This window comes from Nicotiana tomentosiformis, chromosome 3, assembly GCF_000390325.3.
Source record: "Nicotiana tomentosiformis chromosome 3, ASM39032v3, whole genome shotgun sequence".
Lineage (NCBI taxonomy): Eukaryota > Viridiplantae > Streptophyta > Magnoliopsida > Solanales > Solanaceae > Nicotiana > Nicotiana tomentosiformis.
In genome coordinates, this window is record NC_090814.1 from 103,106,781 (window position 1) to 103,129,223 (window position 22,443).

The 22,443-nt window shown below is 40.7% G+C and overlaps 1 protein-coding gene across 1 annotated transcript; it reads left to right on the forward strand.

Moving 5' to 3' along the window:
- Positions 1-21,070: 21,070 nt before the first annotated feature.
- LOC104103226 (uncharacterized) lies at positions 21,071-22,137 on the forward strand. The gene is made up of 3 exons (XM_009611117.1): positions 21,071-21,197; positions 21,294-21,468; positions 21,564-22,137. The coding sequence occupies exons 1-3, from the start codon at positions 21,071-21,073 to the stop codon at positions 22,135-22,137; spliced, it is 876 nt and encodes a 291-aa protein (XP_009609412.1).
- Positions 22,138-22,443: the final 306 nt, after the last annotated feature.

Below are 22,443 nucleotides of genomic sequence, written 5' to 3' on the forward strand. Positions count from 1 at the left end.
TTACTTGCAATGATAGCACTTTCCTTTGGGCTTTTTCACACCAGCCGCACCTCCAGGTGCCAAAACCTTTTAAGCCTTCTTCTTTTTCTTACCGCCTTTCGACTTATAAACCGAAGCTTTCTCAACATTCAGTGCCATAACTCGAGCTTGCTATTTGATGATAGATTCTGCCACTTGCAACTCATTCAACAATTTTGCCAGTGACAAATTCATTTTGTTCATATTATAGTTCAAGTGAAATTATTGAAAATTGTCAGGCAGAGTCTGCAGGGCCATCTCAACTTGAGATTCCTTATCAATCACAGCTCCAAGGACCTCCAGTTCATTCAGAAGACCCATCATCTTCAGAACATGGTCCCTGGCCGATGATCCTTAAGCCATCTTGGTGTTCAAAAGGTCTTTCATGGCTGTCTGCTTAGCCGCACGATTTTGCTCACCGAACATCTCTTTGAGACTTTCTAGCATGTCATAAGAAAACCCCATAGACGGATGCTAATGTTGCAAAACATTCGCCATAGAGGCAAAAATGTAACATCGCGCCATCTCATCAGCATGATCATCAGTAGCATCTTCATCAGGTTTTTCTGGGCACTCCTCAGTGATTATAAATTTGTAACCTTCAGCAGTTAGGACAATATCAAGGTTCCTTTTTCAGTCAACATAATTCGGTCCTTCTAACTTATTTTGGTTCAAAATTGTGGTAAGTGGGTTGAATGAAGACATGGTGAATATGAGAGATATTCATATTAAATAGACCATTAGTTATGTATTTAGAATAATTAAATTCAAAACAGCACATTACATATATAACCATGCTCATTGAGCAGTTAGATTGGTTAGGAAAACTTAACTATTCATGTAAAATATATGAGTTATGTAAGATATTTACCCCATATATTAAAACAAGACCAACTCAGATGGAGAGTAAACTGTTAATTTAAGATAGGTAAATATCACTTTTATAAACTCTAGTTTTCATTGAATTAACATGTAACTTAGTTGGAGAGTTAATACAAGTAATCACATAACTAGAGGCAAAGCTACAGTAATCATCTATAATGAACTTATCCGATGTGGAAGAAGACCTATGTCAACATACAAATTCATTATATTACTGTAAAACATGATTGGAAACCATGGGAATTTAACCCTGCCGTCACTATTTTCTTAAAAACATTATTAAGTTATTTATTTTTTCAGAAAATAGAAAAATGGCCAAAAACCCATCTAAATGACCCCGGATGCCCAAAACACGACGTACATCATGAGAAAAGCTGATGAGTATTTCTCACTGGGTCGTTTCCGATGAACCTACCATATTTGAGGTCAATCGGAGTTCGGCAGAATTTCAGAATTCCAAATTCATGACCTAATTGTAGAATTCTATTTTTGGCGTTTTTAGGGTTTTGATTATTTTGACTCGTTCAAATCACATAATATACTTATGTATGTTAATTCATGATTTCAGAACTCAAAATAATATTATTATTGCTGTCACGACCCAATTCTCCCTCCGTACGATGTCGTGACGGCACCTAGTCTCTACAACTAGGTAAGCCTAACACAATGCGAAAATCACAAAATGGAAGTAAAACCTAACAACTGACTCCAACTGATAACTAAATAACTGGTAACAATGCATCTCGGCATGTACAATATCCAACACTCTAGTAATACACAGTATTCCCAAAACCCGAAACATCATAAGTCACAAGCTACAGAAAGAAATTAGTATCTCTATACACCAGAGTCTAATAAAAGAAGTACGAAAGGTAAATGACATAGGAGAGAATAGAAGGGGACTCCGAGTGTTGTGGATGCGGCAGATGTACGTTGAAGTCTCCGTACAGCAACAAGCACTCTCAGCTAATAGTGGGGCTGATAAAAAGTACCTGGATCTGCACACAAAAACATGTGCAGAAGAGTAGCATGAGTACACCACAATGGTACCTAGTAAGTGCCAAGCCTAACCTCGGTAGAGTAGTGACGAGGTCAGGTCAGGCCCCACTGCTGTATAACAAATAAAGAAGGAAAATGTTGTAACATAAGAAAAGACTGGAATTTAATAAAAAGGAAAACACAGCAAAAATAGTAGCGCAACACACAATATTAAACAGCAGGGGATCTCCCAAGATACCGTCTCGTAGTCCCAAAATAAATATGCAAAGAGATCTCCCGAGGTACCGCCTCGTAGTCTCAAAAGTAAATGTGTAGGGAGAACTCCCAAGGTGCCGCCTCGTAGTCTCAAAAGTCAATATGCAGGAAGAACTCCTAAGGTACCGCCTCGTAGTCTCAAAAGTAAATATACAGGGAGAACTCCCGAGGTACCGCCTGTAGTTTCAAAAGTGAATATGCAGGGATCACTCCCGGGGTACCCCCTCGTAGTCTCAAAAGTAAATGTGCAGGGAGAACTTCCGAGGTACCGCCTCGTAGTCTCAAAATTAAACACACAACTCAAATCGATAAATACAACAGTTGACAATAAGAATTCTACATTTAAGACTGATAAAGATCAAGGAAAAGAAGGAAATCAATTAGGCATGTGAAACAGAGTTCAAATAAGAAGTTAAAGCATGTAGACATGGAATATTAGACTAACAGGATAACTACACATGCTGGTATAACTCAATTAAAATGAAAACAGAGCACTACTCAGTGAAAATCGGGTTTTACAACAAGTAGCCCGTGTACGCACTCGTCACCTCACGTACACGTCTCTCACATATCACAACAGTACCAAATCCTAATGGGATTTCCCCCACACAAGGTTCAGCAATCCACTTACCTCGAACCAAGCTCAATCAATCTGCAAGAATTTCCTTTCCTCGATTATCCGACTCTGAATGGCCCAAATCTAGCCAGAAGCAATTACATATCATAAATAGAACTATAATAGACTAATCTAATTAATGAAATCAAGACTTTAACAAAAATTCCGAAATCCGTCCTAAAAAATCTACCCGGGCCCATGTCTCGGAATAGGGTAAAAGTCACAAAATATGAACACACATTCGCTCACGAGTCTAACCATATCAAATTTACTAAAATCCAACACCAAATGGCCCTTAAAATCCCCAAAATTCACTCTCTAATCCCTAGCCTCAAACTCTCAAATTCCACCTTAAATACATACTAACTAGGTGGAAAAATAAACGTGGAAGCAAGATTATTGATCAAAAATAAGCACAAGGGACTTACCTCAAGAAATCCCTCGAAAATGCTCTCAAGAAATCGCTAAACCCGAGCTCAAAATGTTTAAAATGAGCAAAAATCGCGAACCCTTGCATTTAAGTGTTCTGTCTAGCATTTCCGCATATACGGACCACCAGTCGCACCTACGATGCCACACCTGCGGAAAACCCATCGCAGGTGCGGATTCCATTTATGACAAGGGTTTCCACTTATGCGGACCAGGGATCGTACCTGCGATCTCACTTCTGCGGAGACCCTTCCGCTCATGCGATCCCAAACCTACTAGGCCTCTCCGCTTCTGCGTTCAAGCTTCTGCAAAAGCGACTCCGCTCCTGCGGCCTTCATGTCGCACCTGTGACCCCAGGCCAAACTCCTCAAGCCCACATCTGTGATCCTCCTCTCGTAGGTGCGATTCGGCACCTGCGGTCACCCCACCGCATGTGCGAATACACCAAAAACCAGAAAACTTCAGCAATTTGCATAAGTTCAAATTCAATTCGTTAAGCGTCCGAAACACACCCAAGGCCCCCAGGACCTCAACCAAACATACCAACTAGTCCTAAAACACCATACAAACTTAGTCGAGCCCTCGAATCACATCAATAATGCTAAGAACACGAATCCCACTCCAATTCAAACTTAATGAACTTGAAACTTCAAAATTTCTACAACTGATGCCGAAATCTATCAAATCATGTCCGATTGACCTCAAATTTTGCACACAAGTCATATTCGACATTACGGACCTACTCCATCTTCCAGAATCAGAATCCGACCCCGATATCAAAAAGTCCACTTCCGGTCAAACTTTCCAAAAATTTAATTTTCGCCATTTCAAGCCTAAATTAGCTACAAACCTCCAATACACAATCCGGACAAGCTCCTAAGTCCAAAACCACCCAACGGAGCTAACGAAACCGACAAAACTCCATTCTGGAGTCGTCTTCACACAGTTCAAACTACGGTCAAAATCCTAGAACTTAAGCTTCCGTTTTAGAGATGAAGTATCCCAAAAGCAGAAAAATATACGGGGAAAACAATAAATAGGGGATCGGAGCTATTACACTCAAAACGACCATCCGGGTCGTTACATCCTCCCCTTCTTAAAACAATCATTCATCCTCAAACAAGAATAGAGTCATACCTGAAGTGGTGAAAATATGAGGATAACGATTGCGGATATCGTGGTCAGTCTCTCAAGTCGCCTCCTCGACCGGCTGACCCCTCCACTGAACCTTCACTGAAGCAATGTTCTTTGACCTCAACTTTTGAACCTGCCTGTCCAAAATAGCCACCGGCTCCTCAACATAAGATAAATCATTGTCCAACTGGACTGAGCTGAAATCCAACACATGGGACGGATCGCCGTGATACTTTCGGAGAATCGAGACATGGAATACTGGATGAACTCCTGCTAGACGGGGAGGCAATGCAAGCTCATAAGCAACCTCCCCAACATGCCGTAACACCTCGAATGGGTCGATAAACCTTGGGCTCAGCTTGCCCTTCTTTACGAACCTCATAACACCCTGCATATGTGACACCCGAAGCAGGACCTGCTCTCCCACCATGAATGCAACATCGCGAACCTTCTGATTCAGATAACTCTTCTGTCGGGACTGGGCTATACGAAGTCGATCCTGAATTAATTTAACTTTCTCCAAGGCATCCTAAACCAAGTCTGTACCCAATAGCCTAGCCTCACCCGGCTCAAACAAACCTACTGGAGACCGACACCACCTCCCATATAAGGCCTCATACGGTTCCATCCAAATGCTCGACTGATAACTGTTATTATAAGCAAACTCCGCAAGTGGCAAGGACTGGTCCCAAACAACCCCAAAATCTATCACACAAGCACGGAGCATATCCTCCAATATCTGAATAGTGCGCTCAGATTGTCCGTCTGTCTGAGGGTGAAATATTGTGCTCAACTCAACCCGAGTACCCAACTCCTACTGTATAGCCCTCCAGAACCGTGATGTAAATTGTGTACCCGGTCAGAGATGATATATACCGCTATGCTATGAAGCCTGACAATCTCGCAAATTTAAATTCGAGCAAACTGCTCGGAAGAATAGGTAGTCATCACAAGAATGAAATGAGCTGAATGGGTCAGCCTATCCACAATCACCCAAACTGTATCAAGCTTCCGCTGAGTCCGTGGAAACCCAACAACGAAATCCATAGTGATCCGCTCCCATTTCCACTCCGGAATCTCTAACTTCTAAAATAATCCGCCTGGCCGCTGATGCTCATATCTTACCTGTTGCCAATTCAGACACCGAGCTACATATTACACTATGTCCTTCTTCATTCTTCTCCGCCGGTAATGCTGTCTCAAGTTCTGATACATCTTCGCGGCACCCGAATAAATGGAGTACCGCAAACTGTGAGCCTCCTGGAGAGTCAACTCACGCAACCCATCTACATTGGGAACACATAGCCTGCCCTGCATCCTTAATGCAACATTGTCTCCAATAGTGACCTCCTTAGCATCACTGTGTTGAACCGTGTCCTTAAGGACAAGAAGATGGGGGTCATCATACTGACGCTCCCTGATACGATCATAAAGAGAAAACTGAGAGACCACACAATCCAATACTTGACTCGGCTCAGAAATATACAATCTAACTAATTGGTTGGCTAAGGCCTGAACATCCGATGCCAATGGCCTCTCTGCTACTGGTAGATATTCTAAGCTCCCCAAACTCTCTGCCCGGTGACTCAAAGCATCGGCAACTACATTGGCCTTCCCGGGATGATACAAAATGGTGATATCATAATCCTTAAGAAGCTCCAACCACCTCTGCTAACGCAAGTTAAGATCCTTCTATTTAAACAGATGCTGCAAACTCCAGTGATTGGTGTAGATCTAACAAGGGACATCATACAAATAGTGCCGCTAAATCTTCAAGGCATGAACAATAGCTGCTAACTCAAGGTCATGGACAAGATAGTTCTTTTCATGTACCTTCAGTTGTCTGGATGTGTAGGAAATCACCCTATGGCCATGCAAACACCGCGCCTAGACCAATCCGTGACGCAACACAATATACAGACCCCAAACCTGTAGGCAATACCAATACTGGGGATGTAGTCAAAGCTGTCTTGAGCTTCTGAAAGCTCTCCTCACACTCCTCTGTCCACCTGAACGGAGCACCCTTCTAGGTCAGCCTAGTCATAAGTGCTGCAATAGATGAGAAACCCTCTACAAATCGATGGTAATACCCCCACCAAACTAAGAAAACTCCAAATCTCTGTAACTCAGGACGATCTAGGCTAACTCTGCACTGCTTCAACCTTCTTCGGATCCACTTTGATCCCATCACTCGATACTACATGACCCAAAACTGCCACTGAGTCTATCCAAAACTCACACTTTGAAAATTTTGCATATAACCTCTTTTCTCTCAGGGTCTGAAGCACAATCATCAGGTGTTGCTCAGGATCCTCCCAAGTCCGGTAGTACATCAGAATGTCATCAATAAACACAGCGACGAATGAGTCAAGATAGGGTCGGAACACACTTTGCATCAAGTGCATAAATGATGTTGGGGCATTGGTCAGCCCAAATGACATCACAAGGAACTCGTAGTTACCATACCGAGTCCTGAAAGCAGTTTTCAGGATATATGGCTCAAGAATCTTCAACTGATGATAGCCTGAACGTAAGTCAATCTTTGAAAACACTCTGGCACCCTGTAACTAATCAAATAAGTCATTAATACGAGGCAATGGATACATGTTCTTCACTATAACTTTGTTCAGCTGGCGATAATCAATGCACATACGCACAGAACCATCATTTGTCTTCACAAACAAGACAGGAGCACCCCCAAGGTGACACACTGGGCCGAATGAAGCCCTTATCAAGAAACTCCTATAACTGCTCCTTCAACTCAGGAGGAGCCATACGATACAGAGGAATAGAGATGGGCTGAGTAACCGGCAACAAATCAATGCCAAAATCAATATCTATGTCGGGTGGCATGCCCGGTAGATCAGCTGGAAATACATCTAGAAAATCCCTCACTAATGGGACTGACTCAACTGTAGGGGTGTCAATACTGACATCTCTCACATAAGCTAGATACGCATCACACCCCTTCTCAACCATTCGTTGAGCTTTAAGAAATGAAATAACTTTGCTGAGAGTATACTCTAAGGTACCTCTCCACTCTAATCACGGTAATTCTAGAATAGCCAGCGTCACGGTCTTAGCGTGACAATCAAGAATAGCATAATGGGGCGACAACCAGTCCACGCCCAAGATAACATCAAAGTCTACCATACTAAGCAATAGAAAATCGGCTCTGGTCTCAAAACCACTAAAAGCAACCGAACATGACCGATACACGCGGTCCACAACAAGAGAGTCTCCCACAGGAGTAGACACATAAATAGGGGAACTCCCAGAATCCCGAGATACGCCCAAATACGAGGCAAAATAAGAGGATACATAGGAATAAGTGGAGTTTGGATCAAATAAAACCGACGCATCTCTATGACAGACCGAAACAATACCTGTAATGACAGAGTTGGTAGAAACTGCCTCTGTACAAGCAGGAGGAGCAAAATATCTGGCTTGGCCTCCCCCTTTAGGGTGACCTCTACCTTCCGACCTCCACCTCGAGATGGCGGAGCAGGTGGGGCGGCAACTAGTGCTGTAATCATAACCTGAGGACCCAGTGGAGCATGTTGTGCCTGAGAAGTTTGTGGAGGTGCACCCCTCCTAAGTCTGGGGAAATATCTCACCATATGGTGAGTGTCATCACACTCAAAACAAGCGCTCGAAGGGCGTGGCTATTGTGACTGGCTTGGGTTAGGTCTGTTGGACTGACCGCTAAAAGCACCCCGTGCAGGAGGCGCACTAGATACTAGCGGTGCATAATAAGGCTCCTGGGCCCTAGAAGGGACCAGAATACCACTGACAGGGAGACTTAAAGGTACATATGCCGCGTCTACAGACCTCAGAGTCCCCTTCTATTCTCTCCTATGTCATTTACCTTCCGTACTTCTTTTATTAGACTCTGGTATATAGAGATACTAGTTTCCTTCTGTAGCTTGTGACTTATGATGTTCCAAGTTTTGGAAATACTGTGTATTACTAGAGTGTTGGATATTGTACATGCCGAGCGATATTGTTACCAGTTATTTAGTTATCTGTTGTAGTCAGTTGTTAGGTTTTACTTCCATTTTGTTATTTCCGTATTGTGTTAAGCTTACCTAATTGTAGAGACTAGGTGCCATCATGACGTCTTACGGAGGGAGAATTGGGTCGTGACAAGTTGGTATCAGAGCTCTAGGTTCATAGGTGTCATGAGTCAGAAGCAAGTTTAGTAGAGTCTCGCGGATCGGTACAGAGACGTTTGTATTTATCTTCTGGAAGATATGGAACTGTTAGGAAAAAAACTACACTTCTCTAATTCCTTGTCGTGCGTAATTGTTGACTTCGAAATTCTAACCTTCTCTATTCTATTCTCTCATAGATGGTGAGGACACGTACAGGCGAATTTGATGACCAGACACTCGCTCCCCATGCTAGATCCGCGAGAGGTCGGGCCCGGGGTAGAGGCCGAGGACGTCTATGCGGTGCAGCTAAAGCACCCACACGAGCTACTACAGAGGAGCCCCCAGTAGCTCCAGTTTCTGATCAGCCCTCCAGGAGACTCTAGCCCAGTTTTTGATCATGTTTAGCACCTTAGCTCAGGCTAGATTGATTCCACTTGCTCCTACCATATTTCAGGCCGGGGGATGAGCACAGACTCCCGTCGCCGGTACTCCAGAGCAGCGGGTTCAGGTCAACCAGGTTCTAGAAATTATACCAATACATCTGGTAGCTCCAACTCAACCCAAAGTCAGGGCAGCAGTTTTTGCGGTAGAGCAGCTCAAACTTGAGAGGTACAAGAAGTACCACTCTCCTACCTTCAGTGGATTGGTGTCAGAGGATACCTAAGGTTTTTTGGAGGATTGTCACCGCATTCTTCTTATTATGGGTGTAGCGGAGTCGAGTGGAGTTTCTTCTACTACATTCCAGCTTAGAGGAGCAGCCTATCAATGGTGGCGTGCTTATGAATTGGGTAGTCCAACTGAGGTAGTTTCACTTATATGGACTCAGTTCTCGGACATATTCTTGAGGGAGTATGATCCCAGAGTCTCAGGGACGCATGACGCGCGGAGTTTGAGCGATTGCACCAGGGTACTATGACTGTGTCAGAGTATGCAGTCTGCTTCAGTGATTTTGGCCCGACATGCACCAGCCTTGGTTGCCACGGTTCGAGAAAGGGTTCATCGATTTATTGAGGGACTCCACCCCATTATCAGGCTTAGCACGGCCCAGTAACTGGCGGAATACCACTGGCGGAATACCGGAATACCACTGGTGGCTGGAAGAGCTGAATGAATGGGGAGACTCTCATAGCCCCTACCTTGGCAAACTACAGCTGGGGCACGAGTACCACTATAAGTGTCAGACTCTCGAGACCTCTTGTCCTCCCTCTCCTCTCTCTCCCGAGTAAGCATACCCTCCAATCTCCTGGCAATACTCACAACCTGCTGGTAAGAAATATCCATCTCCAACTCCTTGGCCATGCTAAGCCTGATACTGGGGTGGAGTCCCTCAATAAATCAACAAACCCTCTCTTGAACAGTGGCAACCAAGGCTGGTGCATGTCGGGCCAAATCACTGAAGCAAACTGCATACTCTGACACAGTCATAGCACCCTGGCTCAACTGCTCAAACTCCGCGTGCCATGCATCCCTAAGACTCTGGGAACATACTCCCTCAAGAACATGTCTGAGAACTAAGTACATGTAAGAGAAGCTGCCTCAGCCAGACTACCCAAATCATAAGCACGCCACCACTGATAGGATGCTCCTCTAAGATGGAATGTAGTAAAAGAAACCACACTCGACTCCGCTACACCCATAGTACGAAGAATGCGGTGACAATCCTCCAAAAAACCCTAGGCATCCTCTGGCACCAATCCACTGAAGGTAGGAGGGTGGTACTTCTTGTACCTCTCAAGTATGGGCTGCTCCGTCTCAGAAGTTGTTGCCCTAACCTCGGGCTGAGCTGGATTTACCGGCTACATTGGTATAATCTCTGGAATCTGGTCGACCTGAACCCGCTGCTCTGGAGTACCGGCGATGGGAGTCTGTGCTCATCCCCCGTCCAGTGATGTGGCAGGAGCAAGTGGAATCAATCCAGCCTAAGCTAAGGTACTGAACATGCTTAGAAACTTGGCTAGAATCACTTGGAGGGCTAGTGCAACAACAAGTATCTCAGGTGTCTGCCCTCCAGTTGGAGCTACTAGGGGCTTCTCTATAGTAGCTCGTGCGGGTGCTCTGGCTACACCGCATGGACGTCCTCGGCCTCTACCCCGACCCCAGCCCCGGCCTCTCGCGGCTCTAACAGGGGGCGTGAGTACTTGGTCATCAGATCCGCATATACGTGTCCTCACCATCTGTGAGAGAATAGAATATAGAAGTTTAGATTTTCGAAGTCGACAATTTCGCACGACAAGGAATCAAAGAAGTGTAATTTATTTCCTAATGATTCCATAGCCTCCCGAAGATAAATACTGACGTCTCTGTGTACCGATCCGCGAGACTCTACTAAACTTGCTTGTGACTCAAGACACCTATGAATCTAAAGCTCTGATACCAACTTGTCACGATCCAATTCTCCCTCCGTAAGACATCATAATGGCACCTAGTCTTTACAACTAGGTAAGCCTAACACAATGTAGAAATAATAAAATGGAAGTAAAACTTAACAACTGACTGCAACAGATAACTAAATAACTAATAACAATGCCACTCGGCATGTACAATTCCAACACTCTAGTAATACAGAGCCTTCCCAAACCCGGAACATCATAAGTCACAAGCTACAGAAGAAAACTAGTATCTCTATACACCAGAGTTTAATAAAAGAAGTACGGAAGGTAAATGACATAGGAGAGAATAGAAGGGGACTCTGAGGTCTGTGGATGCGGCAGATGTACCTTGAAGTCTCCGTACAACAACAAGCACTCTCACCTAATATCGAGACTCATAAAAAGTACCTAGATATGCACACAAAAACATGTGTAGAAGAGTAGCATGAGTACACCACAATGGTACCTAGTAAGTGCCAAGCCTAACCTCGGTAGAGTAGTGATGAGGTCAGGTCAGGGCCCACTAGTATATCACAAATAAAGCAGGAAAATATAGCAATATAAGAAGAGACTGGAATTTAACAAAAATGAAAACACAGCAAAAATAACAACGCAACACACAGAATTAAACAACAGAGGATCTTCTAAGATACCGTCTCGTAGTCCCAAAATAAATATGCAAAGAGATCTTCAGAGGTACCGCCTCATAATCTCAAATGTAAATGTGCAGGGAGAACTCCCGAGGTGACTCCTCGTAGTCTCAAAAGTCAATATGCAGGGAGCACTCCCGAGGTACAGCCTCGTAGTCTCAAACGTAAATATACAGGGAGAACTCCCGAGGTACCGCCTCGTAGTTTCAAAAGTAAATATACTGGGAGAACTCCCGAGGTACCGCCTCATAGTCTCAAAAGTAAATGTGCAGGGAGAACTCCCTAGGAACCGCCTCGTATTCTCAAAAGTAAACACACAGCTCAAACCGATAAATATAACAGATGACAGCAAGAATTCTACAGTTAAGACTGATAAAGATCAAGGAAAAGCAGGAAATAAATTAGGCATGTTGCACAGATTTCAAATAAGCAGTTAAAGCACGTAGACATGGGATATTAGACTAACAAGATAACTACACATGCTAGTATAACTCAATTAAAATGAAAACAGATCACTACACAGTGAAAATCGGGTTTTACAACAAGTAGGTCGTGTACGCACTCGTTGCCTCACGTACACTGCACTCACATATCACAACAGTACCAAATCCTAAGGGGATTTTCCCCACACAAGGTTAGGCAATCCACTTACCTCAAACCAAGCTCAATCAATCAGCAAGAATGTCCTTTCCTCGATTATCCAACCCTGAATTGCCCAAATCTAGCCAGAAGCAATTATATATCATAAATACAACTATAATAGACTAATCTAATTAATGAAATCAAGACTTTAACAAAAGTTCTGAAACTCGTCCTAAAAGGTCGACCTGGGCCCATGTCTCGGAATCGGGTAAATGTCACAAAATATGAACACCCATTCGCTCATGAGTCTAACCATATTAAATTTACTAAAATCCGACACCAAATAGCCCTTAAAATCCCCAAAATTCACTTTCCAACACCTAGCCTCAAACTCCCAAATTCCACATTAAATACACACTAACTAGGTGGAAAAATAAATGGGGAAGCAAGATTATTAATAAAAAAATAAGCACAAGGGACTTACCTCATGAAATCCTTCGAAAATGCTCTCAAGAGAACGCCAAACCCGAGCTTAAAATGTTAAAAATGAGCAAAAATCACGAACCCTTGCATTTAAGTGTTTTGTCCAACATTTCCGCATCTACGTACCACCAGTCGCACCTGTGATGCCGCACCTACGGAAAAACCATCGCAGGTGCGGATTCCACTTATGGCCAGGGTTTCCGCTTCTGCGGACCAGGGATCGCACATGCGATCTCGCTTCTGCGGAGACCCTTCCGCTCTTGCAATCCCAAACCTCCCAGGCCTCTCCGCTTCTGCGGTCAAGCTTCCGCAGAAGCGAATTCTCTCATGTGGCCTTCATGTCGCACCTGCGACCTCGGGCCAAACTCCTCCAGCCTGCATCTGTGATCCTCCTCTCGCAGGTGTGAAAACACCAGAAATCAGAAAACTTCAACAATTTGCATAAGTCCAAATTCAATCCATTAAGCGTATGAAACACATCCGAGGCCCCCGCGACCTTAACCAAGCATACCTACCAGACCTAAAACACCATACGAACTTAGTCGAGTCCTCGAATCACATCAACAATGCTAAAAACTCGAATTACCCTCTGATTCAAACTTAATGAACTTGAAACTTCAAAATTTCTACAACTGATGCCGAAACCTATCAAACCACGTCCGATTGACCTCAAATTTTTCACACCAGTTATAATCAACATTACGGACCTACTCAAACTTCCGGAATCAGAATCCGACCCCGATATCAAAAAGTCCACTTCCGGTCAAACTTCCCAAAAAATCGATTTTCGTCATTTCAAGCCTAAATTAGCTACAGACCTCCAATACACAATCCGGACACGCTCCTAAGTCCAAAATCACCCAACGGAGCTAACCGAACCGACGAAACTCCATTCAGGAGTCGTCTTCATACAGTTTGAACTACGATCGAAATCCTAGAACTTAAGCTTCCGTTTTAGGGACTAAGTATCCCAAAACACTCCGAACCCACGAACAGAACCTCCCGGCAAGTCACATAAGTGAAAAAAGATGCTGGGAAAACAGTAAATCGGGGATCGAGGCTATTACTCTCAAAATGATTGGCCGGGTTGTTACAATTACAGTGTTATATAAAAAAAACTATTTTCGAACAAAATTGTAAGAAAAATAGAATGTTTTTCACCCATTCAAAATGCCATTGTTCATAATTTTGTATATTAATCCATAATTTCAGAACAAATAGCATTCAAAATAGTCACGTTTTTATCAAAATGACACTGTGATTATGGACAAAAACGCAACTAAATAGATTGTCATTAAATGTAACACTACTATTTATACATATGTATATTAATTCATAATTTCATAATTAAAATACTATTAAAAAAGCAGTCACATTTTTGACATAGAATAATCATACCAAACATGTATCACTAAACAACACGTTTTAATATTATTCTATTCATGTTGTATTACATTATCTAGTTAGATGTAAGACGGCGTCTGATACCAATTGTTAGAACATGAGCAGCGGAAGCAAGCATACAATTCAGGCATGAAATACATGTAAACTAGATAATGATACAATTATGAGATTAGAAACCACTAACCTCTTAAAATCGTTGCACAGGTCATCCACAAAGCAAGAATCCAAGGCTGCAGTCTTATGCTATGGTCCTAGAAAGACCTTGGACGAAATTGCTTTGAGTGGGAAAGAACAATACAACTCTAAAAAGAAATTTATTGGGTGAAAAAGGTCTTCCTTATGTAGACTCATTTTTCAGCCAAAAAGGCCTCCAAAAACGTGTAGGATTCTGCTTGTGCAAGTAGAATCCTACTCTAATTCTACCGGATGACTTTTCTTCCAAGTCACTTTTTACCCAAGTCAGTCCAGGTTTTTACTAGGTATAGGAGGCTCCACAGAAATAATAAGAGGCTACTAATTATAGTATTAATTCAAAATTTTGCATGAATTAATTCCTACTATAATTAATTGTAGTTTATTCCACTAAAACTGCAATTGAATTCCTCAATATGAATTTCAAAATTTCACTAACACTTATTTTAACTCCCCATGTTAAGATCCCAAATACCAGTCAATTAAATTAAATTACCAATAATTTAATTTAATCAACTAATTTAATCATTTATAATTCTGCTTAAACTATTTCATGTGACGGATACAAAATCCACCGGCCGGGTTTTCACATGACAACTTATAAGCTTACATAAAGGGGTATCATCAAACTCAAAAAACGAATCATGGATTCTATCAACTAATTATTATTTCACAAATGTTATTCGTTATTGTCCAATCTATCAAGCATACACTAACTCTGAATAGAATTGCACCTTTTGATAAATCAAAACAATAAATAAATCACATTGATCATAATAATTATATCAAGATTAGGAGTATAAGCTCATTCAATGAATTAGAGAAAATGTTTTATATATATTCTGTACAAAAATATCTTTTCTCTACCTGGTCCGTTCAATATACACTAAGTATATATTACGACCCAAAATCTCACCCATCGTGATGGCGCCTATCTCAATACTAGGAAAGCCGGCAATCTCAATAAATCATATATCTTTTAAATTTGAAAACACAATAATTAAATTCAGTGGAAGAAATCTCACAAATCACTGACATAAAATACATTTTCAAAACCCGGTGTCACTGAGTACATGAGCATATAAATGATAACAAAGTCTGACTGATAAAAATACTGTTTGAAAAATGTAGAACAGTACAACAACTGAAAAGAAGAGAGTCAAGGTCTGCGGATGCCAAGCAGCAACCTTGATAAACTCCAATAGATAAAACTCCGAGAACTAATAACCGTTGTGTCCAGAAGTACCTGGATCTGCACACGAGGTGCAGGGTGTAGTATTAGTACAACCAACTCAGCAAGTAACAATACTAAATAAAGAACTTAAAGTAGTGACGAGCTTCACAGCTGAGTCCAATTACAGTAATTTCCAACATAATAAGGTAGGCATGCTTTCAAGTTCAACATTTAAGGCCAAAACAGTAATTTCATGTCAAGTTCAACTGAAACATAAAATAATATCTCTCAGAAATTTCCAAAACAGTAATATATGCCAGTTGAAGTGCAATAATAATGAAATCAAATGCATCCTCTCAAGACCACAGTCACTCAACCATTCCATTCACTTAGCGCTCAGCACTCGCACTCAATAGATACATGCGCTCACTGGAGGTGTGTACAGACTCCGGAGGGGCTCCTACAGCCCAAGCGCTATAATCCGCACGGACAACTAACGTGTTGCACGGACAACTCATGTACTATAGTATCAATATCTGGATCCGCACGGACAACTCACGTGCTATAGTATAATATCTGGATCTGCACGGATAACTCACGTGCTGCACAGAAAACTCACGTGCTATAATATAATATATGAATCCGTACGGATAACTCACATGTTGCACGGACAACTCACGTGATATAATATAATATCTCACAATCAGGCCCTCGGGCTCACTTAGTCATAAATCTCTCCAGTCTCTCGGGCTCTCAATAATTATGAAATCAGCCCAAACAATAATGATATGATGCATCAATAATGAACAATAGAGACTGAGATAAAATAAACAAGTAAATTGTGACTGAGTACAAAACAGCAATTAAGCAGATAGTTCAATATGTACACGACCTCTGTGGGTCCCTATAGTGCCAACATATAATCTAAACATGATTTGTGGTTCAATTTCTTTACTACATGGAGAATGTACAGACAACAACAGATTATTCAACTATACAGTTCCATGAAATTTGACCAATTCATAATTTTTACGGTGCACGCACACACGCCCGTCACCTAGTATTAACTTTAAGTTGTTAAATTGTATAATCTCGTTGTTTATCTTTTGTTTGCTTGGTCGGTCAATTCCCTAGTACAAAATCAAAGATAAAATAAATAAAAAATAAAAAGAGAGAGAAAGAAATTTTATATTTTCTCCTAACTCGACTATATTCAAATCCACGCCTTTGCAAAATTAGTAACTACGACTACAAATTTTCTTCCCCACTTTAATAAGTACGTAAATGTTTTGCTAATATATTGAGGATGTATATTAATGTCACCCTTAGTGTAAAGGATTGAATATATACGGATAGTCCCCTCGTTTCTCGGAAAAGGATATGGCGAGAAACGATATGATTTTCCAGCAGCTTGATCAGATATACACTGATATTTTTATCTGATGATTTTCCAGCAGCTCGATCAGATATACACTGATGTTTTTATCGATCCCGACCATGACATATGTAATGCTCGATCATCTTATGTGTCTTTATAGTCCCCGACTTTATCGAGGATACCCGAATTTTTTCTTCCCCGGTGGGAATTGCCAGTTACCTTCGGTCTTTGGTGACCGGAGAAGATCAATCAGTGATTAATGCGGAGGGGCTTCCTGTCTTTTCAATGAGGCCTAACATGCTTTGAATCGGATAACTTCTGATGGCGTTTTCGCCGCTTCTGTACAAAAATTTTGTAAATACAAATCCTTCTTCTTCTTTTTTTTTGAATAGAAATGGCCTTTCAAACTAAATAGACAGTTTGAATTTAAATCTCTGTTGCCTTCGAGCCTCGTGGGTAGTCCCCTTTGCTTTATCGGGCTCGAGCGTTCTTCAGCTTAAATAGTCAAGTGTTTGTTTTAATTCAAAGAAATGAGTAGTTTTGCTTGAAATAATGTAGCCCGTAGGCGTAATAGTCGAGCGAGTGATGGCTTGAACTCAAAATAAAGGTAGTCCGTAGGCTTAACAGTCGAGTGAATGATTCGAACTTGATGCAATGTAGCCCGCAGACGTAATAGTCAAAGTAGCCCGTAGGCTTAATGGTCGAGTGAATGATTGCTCGAACTCGAAATAAAGGTAGCCCGTAGGCTTGGCAGTCGAGCGAATGATTCGAACTTGATGCAATTAGCCCGCAGACGTAATAGTCAAAGTAGCCCATAGGCTTAATGGTCGAGTGAGTGATTGCTCGAACTCGAAATAAAGGTAGCCCGTAGGCTTGGCAGTCGAGCGAATGATTCGAACTTGATGCAATGTAGCCCGCAGACGTAATAGTCAAAGTAGCCCGTAGGCTTAATGGTCGAGTGAGTGATTGCTCGAACTCGAAATAAAGGTAGCCCGTAGGCTTGGCAATCGAGTGAATGATTCGAACTCGATGCAATGTATCCCGTAGGCGTAATAGTCAAAGTAGCTTGTAGGCTTAATGGTCGAGTGAGTAATTGCTCGAACTCGAAATAAGCCTTTGCACAATTACTGGAATTATTTTCTAAGAAAGATTGAACATAACTATTTTCTAAGAAAGATCCAGCAGTGAGTTTTCTTCCTCTTAACTTCTCTAGAATCCAATTGGAAAATGGTTGGTAACTTATGAAGCCCAGAATAAAGGCAAACAGTAGTCATTCCAAAGAAGAAGGAAAAAAGAAGAAAACAAGTAGTAAAAATACCAATGGAAAGCTAAAGAGACAGGAATAGCTTGAGAAGCTGAGATATCGCGTCTTAGGCTGGACCTTATTATGGTTTTATCTTTTACTTCCACAAGAAATCATGGATGTATACTTTTTAACTTCTGTTAAAAGTTCTACCACGACTTGATGCATCTGTATATATATTAAAAGAAGACTTAGTTTCTGAGTTTGATATAACGTTTACAAAATAGTAATATCGGCAGGGCACCTGGGAGAAGTCAAATGAATGTACATCCAAGTTTGTTGCACTGATAACTTCATGTACTTTATACATGATCATACTGATTTAAAATTCTCTAATTTTTTTCTAATTATACATAAGGGGGAGGGGAAGGGGAGATAAAATTGGGAGGAGATAAAATTGGGAGGAGATTACGAGGTAGGAAATAGAATTCCCAACAACAAAGTCGAAGTTCAGGTAGCCAAGGTAGCCAACCAACAGGGCTACCATGATTCCCCGAGTCTTTTTTTTTGAGATTGGTAACATTTGTATTAATAAAAAGGCACTAAGGCAGTGCAAAGCCATATGTACATGGAATAATAGATCAATCTTGATCTATCTTAACCTCAAAAAGCCTAACATGTCTACCAAAGATTATGTATCCTCTACAAGACTTTCTTTACACCAAAAATAAAATAGAAGAATACAGTACATCTTGACATCCCGAACGGAATTGTATGGTTCTTCAAAAACTCTTGAGTTTCTCTCCTTCCATACTGTCCACCATATGCATATAAGTATCAATCTCCACCATGTGTTTTTGACTCACTAAGTCTCCAATGTTGTTCCATGATTCCCCGAGTTTAATATTTGATTCTTGAGATTTAGTATTACTAGTAAAGTAAATTATTGTTTCTTACTTTTACTTTCTCTTCTCTGGAAAAAACAGTTTGCAACCTAAGTTTCTTCGACACGACAGTTTAGGTGCCGCACTCGTGTCGATACGACACTAGTATGGGTGCAGGTATGAGATCTGTATCAGATCTGGTCAGACAGTTTTGGGTACTTTGACTACGAAAGACGGAAAAATTCTAGACGAGATACAATTTGATTCCCGAAATCAGAACCAAAACTAGTGTAAATTTGAAGAAAATAGCATACCTTATCTAGGTAATCAATCCTTTACTTATCTACAACTTGAGAATAAAAAAGAAATCCACACTTTACAAGCTATACTTAAGTATTCCACAAATTTTTTTATAATTTAGAGATATTTTTAAATTTATATATTTTTTAATTATTTTACCCGGATCCCAGCACCCGTATTCGTATCTTCAAATCTTATAATTTACATCTCGAAGGATCCGACCTCTAGATCCGTACCTGTGTCAGATACCCGCACCCGTGTCCGAGCAACTTAGCTCCAACTGCCTCTTTTAGCTTTGTTTCTTTAGGGCAGATCCTTACTATGAGATTAAGTTACTCTAGTTCCAATAAATGAAGCTAATAATCAATGCGGCTGAAAACATGTATTTTTGAAAGAGTGGAATCTTCCGGGTATGAATAGGAGGAGGTGCTCATTTGGCTCTTCTCATGGGTTTGACAGTGGTAATGAGAGGAGAAACGATGTTAATAACCCTTAATTCTAATATGGTAACTCCTTTAATGCAGATCTGAAAAGAGACGACAATATCAGACTTAACTGTTGAAATTTGGTTTGCATTGTTATAATTTTCAATCTATGTTTTTCCCTATCACGTGCTGTTGACTCTTGCATGCCATTTTAGTTCATCTCTCTGCAATGTTAGGTCACCATTTGGTATAGTTGGATTCAAAATTCCATTTTTATGTCAATGGGAATATCATATTTCCTTTTCGTTTGTATTTTAGTCCGGAAGAGGAGAAATGAAGTTTTTGGCTCCCCTTATGATATGTTTAATTCAATCTATTGTTATTTGAGATAGAAAGTTCTGATTATCTTTGCTAAGACACCAACTGAAAGAACCATTTCAATTTTTATCTTATATATGCAGGGGCGAAGCTACACTCTTGTATACATTGTATATATAGGTAAAATATTAGGTGTTAGAGGTATATAATATATACTGAACACCCTTTGTCAAGGAATTTGTTTTACTTCTTTCAAGTTTGAACACCCTTTGAAAAACTTCTGGCTTTGACACTGTATATATGGTGAAAGCTAGAGTGAAATATTTTGGAGCTATTTCTTTCCGTTTCCAAGTTGACATGTTTATCGCTTTTTGGTTTGGCTTACATTTCTTTCTATGTTGCAGATTTTAATACCAAAATTTGTACTTGTAGAAATAAAATCTGTTATCGCCCCTGGTTGCATGTATTGTCCAAGTCACTTCCCGTACAATCTTGGGGTCCTAATTTCAGTGCTCGATTGAGTTTAGAAAATTTTAACATCATTAATATAAGCAACGAGGCAAACTTCAACTGAGTTTAACGAATTTCACATCTTTGAGATGATGGTGAAGGTGAACCTCAATTGAATTTAGGCATCTCACATCTTGAAGTGACAGAGAGACGAATGTCAACGAGGGTGTTGAGTCTTTATGTAGAAGTTAGCGGTGATACAACTGTCACTTAGCAATGTACAGTTGTCACTTAGGTGTTAAGTTAAGTAGAGAAGAATTAGTTGAATTAGTTAATATATCATTGTCAGTCAGTTAGTATATAAAAGAGTAAATAGTTACACAGAGATTTATTTTCATTTGTCTCTGTTCATCAGAGCTTATCATATGAGTTGTTTCTCTCTCAATCTTCTCTGAAACTCTCTCTCTCTCTCATTCACTATGGCTGAGCTAATCAACATGGTATCAGAGCTTTGGTAAATCGGTCAGCTCAGCTACTACGGAGAAGTATTAGAGAAGTGTATCTGTTCTTAGATCGAGCTATTTCTTCATCTGGAAAAGTTCCTCTACAACCTAGGGTTTCTGGAACTTGTTAATTTCAGTTGAATCTCGATAAATTACTGTGAAATTCATCTCTAATTACTTGTTGTGGTTTCAAATCAGTAACTTAACTAAGTTTTCTGAAGAAACATAATGGCAATTGAGGAAGATGATTCGGTCTCTGCTGCTCAGGGTGCTACAACTCCAGCCCCAAATCTTCATGACGTGGATCTAGTTCATCATAATCATCCTTTATACATTCATCCATCAGACATGCAAGGTTCGGTACTAATCTCTATTCAACTTCAAGGATCTGAAAATTAATCAATTTGGAGTAGATCTATAAAAATTGTATTGCATGGCAAAAATAAGCCAGGCTTTGTTCTCGGTACCTGTAGGAGGAAAATGTATGATCATAGTCTACACGAACTGTGGGATAGATGTAATGGAATTGTTCTAGCTTGTATTATGAATACTGTTTCACCAAATCTCTTTAGTACTGTGATTTTTGCATCTAATGCACACAAGGTATGGGAAGATCTTAAGAAAAGGTTTGATAAAGTAACGGCTCTAGAGGTTGCTATCTTCACAAGAAAATTTCTACTTTGACTCAAGGTGTGTTATCTATGTCCGTGTACTTTTCCAGACTTAGAGAATTGTGGGATGAGTACGAGGCCCTAGCACCTTCACGCTCTTGTGGTTGTCCTGAGTGTAGAAGACATGCTGAACATTATCAGACACAAAAATTATACCAACTTTTGACAGGTTTAAATGAATCATTTAAATATGCTAAGGATCAAGTTTTTATGACTCGTCCATTACCTAACATCCATCATGTATATGCCATGATTATTAATGTTGAGAGTCAGAGAAATAATGATGTTGGAATCACTATTGGTATTGGTGCTGAAGTTACTGACCCTACAACCTTGCTGAGCAACAAAACTTCAGCAGGAGGTTATAGACAAAAGAATAATTTTGAAAAGGCCTTGGTTCAATGTGACTATTGTAACTACAAGGGACACACCCAGGAAAATTGCTTCAAATTGCATGGTTATCCAGCAGGTTTTAAACCTAAGAAGAAAGGAGGACCTCCAAATACTTATAGCAACACATATGCCAACAATGTAACTAGTGCAGGTGGTCAATATTCAGGGGGTCAACATTGCTCTCAACCTGGAGTTCCTTCACCAGCTCAGTTCTTCACTCCTGAGCAATAGTTTCAGATTCTGCAGCTTCTCAACAAAGAAAATCAAGTTGCACCTATGGCTAATATAGCCAAAGCTGACACTACAAGTACTTATTCTGCCATATTGTCTACTCTAATTGATACTAACTGGATAATAGACACATGTGCCACTGATAATATGGTACATAATATGGCTTTGCTTAATAAGTGTTCTGATATACCTAAAAAGCCCAGAAGTAAGGTACTCTTACCTACTGGTGGTCAAGTCTCTATTACTAAATCAGAAGATTCCTCAATCTTCCAAGATAGAACAATTCACAATGTCTTATATATTCAA